Source organism: Electrophorus electricus, chromosome 14 (genome assembly GCF_041902795.1).
Source record: "Electrophorus electricus isolate QZ-2024a chromosome 14, ASM4190279v1, whole genome shotgun sequence".
Taxonomy (NCBI): Eukaryota; Metazoa; Chordata; class Actinopteri; order Gymnotiformes; family Gymnotidae; genus Electrophorus; species Electrophorus electricus.
This window is the reverse complement of record NC_137510.1, coordinates 3,452,501-3,461,048: the sequence shown is the minus strand read 5'-3', so window position 1 is coordinate 3,461,048 and position 8,548 is coordinate 3,452,501. Positions and strand designations below refer to the sequence as shown.

The window sequence follows — 8,548 nt, the reverse complement described above, 5'->3', positions numbered from 1 at the left end:
TGCACACACGTACAGGTTTGTGTAGACTGTTCTTAATTTTGACATAATGCTAGCGGGTCTGGTGTGTGTGAAAAACAAAATGGCACAAAGGTAAGATAGTTCTCAAGCTGTGAGTGGAGCTCCTCACATTGAGGGCGGTATCATTTCCTGACCAAAGGGTCCTTCTTTGTGTGGTATTATGGAATATTCAGAGTTACTAGGCCCTGAAAATGGCAGTACAAACAATGCACACACACAGTGCAAAAATGCAACAGGGAGTTGAGTGTGGTATGAAATAACAATACAATTATCTACCTCATCTGTGCATGTTTACATAGTTATTTATGGTCAGATTAGCCTTCTTAAGCTCAAGACTCCCCTGGGCCACCATAGTTTTTGGCCAGTGCATCACAACTGCATGCAGACCCTCAAGAGGTCTGACCTGCCCTGAGCTCTGTGTGCCTACAGCATTAATATAGTTTTAATACAGCATGTGCCTACAATATTAATAATGTGTCTGCCTATAGTATTAATACAGCATGGGCCTATAGTAGTAATACAGCATGTTCCTATAGTATTAATACAGTGTTTGCCTATAGTATTAATACAGCATGGGCCTATAGTATTAATACAGCGTGTGCCTATAGTATTAATACAGCATAGGCCTATAGTATTAATACAGCATAGGCCTATAGTATTAATACAGCGTGGGCCTATAGTATTAATATAGCATGTCCCTATAGTATTAATACAGTGTTTGCCTATAGTATTAATACAGCATGGGCCTATAGTATTAATACAGCGTGTGCCTATAGTATTAATACAGCATAGGCCTATAGTATTAATACAGCGTGTGCCTATAGTATTAATACAGCATGTGCCTATAGTATTAATACAGTGTTTGCCTATAGTATTAATACAGCATGGGCCTATAGTATTAATACAGCGTGTGCCTATAGTATTAATACAGCATAGGCCTATAGTATTAATACAGCGTGTGCCTATAGTATTAATACAGCATGGGCCTATAGTATTAATACAGTGTGTGCCTATAGTATTAATACAGCGTGTGCCTATAGTATTAATACAGCATGGGCCTATAGTATTAATACAGCGTGTGCCTATAGTATTAATACAGCATAGGCCTATAGTATTAATACAGCGTGTGCCTATAGTATTAATACAGCATAGGCCTATAGTATTAATACAGCATGTGCCTATAGTATTAATACAGCATAGGCCTATAGTATTAATACAGCATAGGCCTATAGTATTAATACAGCATAGGCCTATATTATTAATACAGCGTGTGCCTATAGTATTAATACAGCATGGTTCTCAGAGGGAGCTCTGAGAAATGACCCTGGGGTTGTGTCTTTCATGTTATATTATCAAATATATAAAAAATTCTTATAGTTTATAGTGTAAAATGTAAGGAAGAAAACTCTTATGTATGAATTAAAAGGGCTTCTGAGTTTTCTTTTGAACTAATGAAAAAAAAATTAAACATATATATATATATATATATATATATATATATATATATATATATATATATATAGAGAGAGAGAGAGAGATAGATATGCCATTTAGGGTACCACTGTCTACAATAGCTTTGTATTTTTTAAAATCTTTTAAAATGTTACTATCCGATGACGAGGCAAGATGGGAGAACAGGACAGAGAAGTGAGAGAGAGAAAGGCTGAAGTGTTAAAGCACTGCTCTGGATTACGTCTCATCTGAGCTGGGAAGAACTGACTCCCTCACACTAATTGGACATCACCGGACACAAATCAAGAACTACAAGACACACATTCAGGTACAAACCTCCACTACATACTCCAACTTCCTAAAGGATCTTTTGCAGCACAAGATCACCACCTTAGAGGAACAAATGCCACACCAGACTGCATCCTTTACCAGTGGCAATCAACGATGGTCACCATGACGACTACAAGAGCAGTCATAGAGACCATGACAACAACCAACACTACACTGATCACCATGAACATGATTAAAGGCAGGAAGACAACAAAGATCACAATTACAATCGCCATGGTGACAGCCAAAAGCACCATGCAACAAGAACGGACAAGCTAGACATCTGTATATATAGATATAGATATAGATTTAGATTTAGATTTATACTCAATTAACCTGTTACAACAACTGTAGATATGGTACTATACAATGGATCTGTACATTCTGTAGATTGTGTACATATATACTCAACCATATACATTGTACATTGTGTATATAATCAGAATATACATATATTGTACATACATTGTTAATATATTTTTGTACATACATAGAATATATATATTTATCTGTATATATATTTTTTTCTCTATGCACCCCTGTTTCTCTTCCTCAGTTTGGACAGAGCACTCTCCACCATTTCACTGCGTGTTGTACTGTGTATGACTATGTATGTGACAAATAAACCAAACTTGAACTTGAACTTGAACTAGACACAATCCTGAACCATCTCTCACACACTCACAAAAATACAGATGAACACAACACAGAACACACACACATTCTTAGGACAGTCTCTTACACAAGTCCTCAGATACAAAAAAACATGCACTCTCAGTAATGTCTGCACACACTTAAAACAACACACTGCAAACTCAGAGATCTGTGGAAAGTGAGGACATTATGAAAAAAGGTTTCATATGAAAAAAAAAAGTAAAAAAATTAAAAATGAGGAAATGATGAAAACTTTTCACAGACAATGAAACAAACATACTGATGTTCACAAAAATGAACTCAATAAGTCATGAAGTCAAACATTAGCCCACACTGAACTCCTGGTGCTTCTCCATCCGGCTTGAGGATGAAGGGCAAAGCCACATGTATGCCCCCAGGGACCTGCTGACCATTGACAAGGTGAACGAGAGAGGGAAGGAGAGATAAAGAAAGAGGGAGTGAAAGAGAGCGGGAGTAAGACTTGACACAGCAAGTGTAATTGGGCCAGCAATTAAAGAATAAGGGAAGTATTATACACATGCTGATCAATGTGTGTGTGTGTGTACACACTGCCTCGCGGGTGCGCGCGCGCACTAACTTGCGTCTGGCTGGGTGTTAGTCAGGACATGACTTTGACAATGTGTAAAGAGCTACAAATAAAAGCTTTATAAATGTATTTACTTGTATTCCTTCACATTTTGTGCTTATGTATAATTCTCAGTTAGTAGAGTGTGAGCTGCAGCTCAAACATAGAGCATCAAATTTTGTCCTTAATCTGACAAAACATCTTCAATCATTTCTGTTTGAAGGTTTACGTGGGAGGACTTAATAAAGGTCTTTATGAATACTCCAGTAATGTATATTCATATATTTTGTTGTTGGACTTTTCACTGTCCTTTTATCAGTTTGAAAGGTTAAATTTTAAATCGAGGTTCTTAAAATGTCTTTGGTAAGATTTATTTTAGACACCGTTTTTTAGTGGTTGTTTATTTTATTTATCAGTCTGATCTTAAGACATAAAGGAACATTTCATAACAAATCCATAATCTTTAATCAAATTCTTTGCGCAGCCTGAGTGAATATTCGCATATATTTTTGTTGTTATTAATAAGGACGGAATTCGCGAAACGAGACAAACAGGCCTGCTTAGGAATAATCCGCACATTATCGTACAAGAGTCTATTTGTGAGTAGTTAGTCGAGGATCTGAGGTCTGACATGCTGCAGAAAGACCTGTCCGCCAGAGGGCGCCAGATTGCCGCTGAAGAGAGAAACCAGAACTTATAAATTGGGACATGAGAAGGCAATATATTGAGAATATTTAAGAATACAATCTTTATAATCTAGATATAACTACATCTTGTGGAAAAGCCACATAAGTCAAGAAAAAGAAAACATGAAAAATCGTGTAATTTTTACTTTATTTTTTTCATAAGAGTTGTCTGGCACCAATGCATACTGTATCCCTATGTGTTGGTATCTTTTTTGCTACATTAAGCAGAGTTTTCTGCTGCTATTAGTACCACTGTGTATTACATCATTCACTCCCAAACAGATCAGTCCTCCGGGACTGGAAGAACCTTGGGGGTGGGGTATAAATCACATCACATCACATACTCTGCCAGTGCAATTGGGACCACTCAAAATTTCAGGTTTCCTAAGCAGTCTACAAAAGAATGCTATATTTAAAAGGTTTTTTGTTTGTTTTTTTAATTCTTAATGATGCAATTCAGCTGCGAGAGAGGCGGCTGGTCTGTGGGAGCGCAACGTGAAGTGACTCGTTCTGGCCTACAGCAGGACTAAGCAATATTAACATCATCCACGGAACTGCAGTTACACCGCCTCGATTATTAAAAGGCCTTCAAGATGGATTCTAGCACCTGAGGCAGACACCCTTAATGTAGGTGTTTCCAAAACAAACAAACAGTCATAGCACTAAGTACCAGTGTTCATATTAACAGGGAAACATTTCAGAAACTAAGCATAATACACTGCTACATTTCATTCCCAAGATCGTCATTAGTAGTAACCTTAAAATGTGAGGCTAGTCCTGAAGCTTACAGATAACTATTAGTGTTCCATATCATCACTAGCTTTCAAAATCCATTGGTAATCACCCCCCCCCCCCCCCCCCCAAAGCCATACAAAAATCACAGCTTCTCAGTTAACTCTTAACAGTAATACAAATTTTATAATAGGCAAAGTTGCGAATACCGAACTTCAATTCCAGGATGGGACTTTGGGCTGTGGCACACACAGACGCTGAAGAAAAGTACGTGTGTATCACCTGGAAATAGGGAACACTAACAGCCGTTCAGATTAAGCCAGTGCTATTATAGCAGATTCTCTGACACAGAATAATGCTTCAATTCAGCAGCACATGCAATCTCAGTACTTATTTATATATAAAAAAGGGGAAAGAAAAATCACAATAAATTAAACAAACATATCTAGGCATGTTGTAAACAAATATACTAACATCTATTTACAAAGGAAATTGACAATGTGTAATACATGTAACTACAAGCTGCCTTAGATCGCCTTCAAGCTCTCAGAGTGATCTTGGGGTGTGACCACACCGTCCCGTCTCCCCCCCAAACACACACACACACGCACACGCACACACACACTCCAGAGTCTCACACCCATGAGGGAGGAGGCTCTCTCATGCTGCCTCCATCCTCCACCACCAGCTCTGTTCAGGGCCTCCGGGCCTGGCAGAGTTCAGCTGGAAGGTCAGACACCCCCCCAGCCAGGGTCTGGGCTCTAAATGTGAGCGTCTGGCATTTCCATGTTGCCCAGGTTCTGGAACAAGGCTGTATTTGTCTGCAGGCTGTTGGCACACTGCCCTGCAGCTACCTTACAGAGCCGTACTGTTTTGGGAAAAGGGCCCATTCAAAGTGTAGTCATCATAACAATATCACGCCCTACCAATCCTGATTTCCTGTTATTTTCCACAGGATATAAAGCAATCTGCATTCGCCGTGATCCTTGGGGCACAGTTATTCGGCAGCCCATGGACCCTAAGCGCTCAGCCTTCATCAACAGATGAAATATTTAACGTGGCAATTGTGTTACATCAATCTAACAGATTAACTGTTATAATTGTGCACGATTGAGCTAATAAACTGATCTAGTGTCAGTACAGGGACAGAACCTTTAACAAGGAAAAGAGGATACGTGTCAAAGAAACGCTGAGGAGGGCTGAGACGTGCCAGGGTCACAAGGCAGACGTCAGGTTTGCTTGAAATGCAGGCAAAGAGGGTAACCAATCACCAAATGTGATAAACCTTCAGGTGCTAATGAAGCTTGATCTTGCTTGGGGAGTCCACCAATGAACATTGAGGTTGATGTGCGTTACATGGCCGACTGTGAGAGAGTGTGTGTGGTGTGGCTCCAATGGGAGTTTGTGAGGGAGGGTGTGTGTGTGTGTGTTTATGTTGGCTCTAATGTGTGTATCCTGTGATGAATTAGTGCTTGGCTGGGTTTCAGAGTATGTAATGGAAGGAAGAAGATGAAAACACACTCAGTAGGGTGGAGTTAACTGGTGTGTAGCAGTAGTGCACAAATATACAACAGTATTGTGCTGAATTGTACAGCAGGAGTGTGGTACGTAGTGGTCAGTAGTGTGTAGCAGGTGTGTGTGGTCAGCAGTGGGTAGTAGCAGGAGTGCGAGTGGTCAGTAGTGTGTAGCAGGTGTGTGTAACACTGACCAGCCTTACTCCAGCTGGTGCAGGACTGTGTTGGTTACCAGTGGTGTGGAGGGGCACATATAACACTGTAGACATCAGTGTGAAGAGCATGAGAGGTGCACACTTCACGAGCAGAGTGTGCACTGCACTAAAGTGCACACTTCAGTGAGAAATGTAGTGTGCTGCACATCCAGTGACCTTAGTCGTCTATTGCAGTTTCTAAACTCTATTCTTAACCGACATGTAGGAACCACTCTGGGAATATGTAAGTGTGTGTGTGTGTGAGAGAGAGAGAGAGAGAGAGAGAGAGAGACTGAGTGATCTGCTGTGGGGTGGTAAACATGGGCAGTGATAACGTAGTGAATACTGGTGAAGTGCGTAGGGCACTATGGGAGAAAAGTGAGGGTGGAATGGAACGCTGTAGTTTGCCCCACTCAAACCGCACATGCCCACGCGTCCAGCGGGCAGTCTTCTGCCGGGAGCAGAGCCAGCACGTGGGCCAGGGTGGATGTGCAGCTGGAGGGAGGAGGAGGAGGAGGAGGAGGGCCCGCACTCTACGGCTGCTCCTCCTTCTTCTTTAGGGAGATGCGTTTCTTCCTTGCAGCCAGCATCTCGTAGAAAGGGTCAACACTCACCGCCGACCTGGAGGGGCAGAGTGGAGCTGAGCAGGGCACCAACTTCACCCATACCACCAGTCTCTTCACCCCTCCCTTAGCCCCACCCCTCCCCGACTCCGCCTCCTCACTTGATGCTGTGGATCCACTCATCCTTCTCCTCGGGCGTGGGGGCGGAGATTCGGTAGACCATGTGATTGCCTTCGACCACTCGGCCATCGGCCTCCGTCTTGCAGGCTTTGATGAGCTGCCCTCGATTGTTGGGGATATACAGCTCAAAACAGTTCTACATGACACAGGAAAGAGTTTAACGACGCACAAACCGTTATTAATAATGTAACAACTCATGTTCAAGTTCCGTTTATTTGTCACATACATAGTCATACACAGTATAACTCGCAGTGAAATGGTTTGAGTGCTCTGTCCAAACTGAGGAGAAAAAACAGGGGTGTATAGGGAAATATCTATCTATCTATCTATCTATCTATCTATCTATCTATCTATCTATCTATCTATCTATCTATCTATCTATATATATCTATATCTATATTTATATATATATATACACACACACAAAATATATTAACAATGTATGTACAATATATGTATAGTATGTTTATACTATGTTAAAGGACTTACAGGTTTTCTGGGATCTTCCACCTCCCGAATACTCAGATTCTCCAAAGGAATAATACCTCTCGGTTCTTTATCCTATGAACACACACACAGACACACACAAAGTAATGTATAGAGAGCAAAACAGCTTCAGTGAGCACTGCAGGTGTCTGAACACATAAATGTGTGTGTGATCCAGAACAACAACTTACTGTAGTGAACTCAAAGTAATACAGACAGTTATCAGTCAGAATAAACCACCTTCTCTTCCAGGTTTTCACTCGGCCTCCTGAGAGAGAAAGAGAGAGAGAGAGAGAGAGAGAGAGAGAGAGAGAGAGAGAGAGAGAGAGAGAGAGAGAGAGAGAGAGAGAGAGATGCTCAAGGTCAAAATAACAAAAAGGTAAGGCAATACTATTTTATTTAACATGTTTTTTTTTAAATAATTGCTCTGACTATTTATACTTAGATAAACTTAGCAGATTTAAGGTAGAATGTTATAGTGCACTACAAAGGGTAGAGGGCAGTGGGTAGTGCACTACTAAGGGTAGAGTAGTGAGAACTTGGTAGTGCACTACAAAGGGTAGAGAGCAGCAATTAGTGCACTAATAAGGGTAGAGAGAACTGGGTAGTGCACTACTACAGATAGACAACAGTGCACTACTAAGAGTAGAGTAGAGAGCTCTGGGTAGTGCACTACTAAGTGTAAAGAGCAGTGATTAGCACACTGCTAAGTGTAGAGAGCACTGGGTAGTGCACTAAGGGTAAACAGCAGTGGGTAGTGCACTAGTAAGTGTAGCTAGCACTGGGTAGTGCACTATTCAGGGTAGAGTAGACAGCACTTGGTGGTGCACTACTAAAGGTAGAGAGCAGTGGGTACTGCACTATAAAATGTAGAGAGCACTGGGTAGTGCATTACTAAGTAGAGAGCAATGGGTAGTCCACTATTCAGGGTAGAGTAGAAAGCACTTGGTGGTGCAATACTAAAGGTAGAGAGCAGTGAATAGTGCACTACTAAGGGTAGAGTAGCGAGCAGTGGGTAGTGCACTACTAAGGGTAGAGTAGCGAGCAGTGGGTAGTGCACTACTAAGGGTAGAGCAGCGAGCAGTGGGTAGTGCACTACTAAGGGTAGAGTAGAGAGCAGTGAATAGTGCACTACTAAGGGTAGAGTAGCGAG

General features: G+C 41.2%; 1 protein-coding gene across 2 annotated transcripts in view; it reads right to left on the bottom strand.

Annotated features, from left to right (window-relative positions):
* Positions 1–3,857: 3,857 nt before the first annotated feature.
* cyth2 (cytohesin 2) overlaps positions 3,858–8,548 on the bottom strand; it is an 18,116-nt gene continuing 13,425 nt past the window's right edge. The window contains exons 9-12 of one of the 2 annotated variants that reach the window (XM_081695944.1): positions 7,587–7,665; positions 7,399–7,470; positions 6,891–7,045; positions 3,858–6,787 (exon numbers count right to left, since the gene is read on the bottom strand). In XM_081695944.1, the coding sequence (XP_081552070.1) occupies positions 6,700–6,787; positions 6,891–7,045; positions 7,399–7,470; positions 7,587–7,665 (394 nt within the window). In that variant the 3' untranslated portion in view covers positions 3,858–6,699. The remainder of the gene's footprint in view (positions 6,788–6,890; positions 7,046–7,398; positions 7,471–7,586; positions 7,666–8,548) is intronic. The other variant, XM_081695943.1, reaches the window with a different exon arrangement.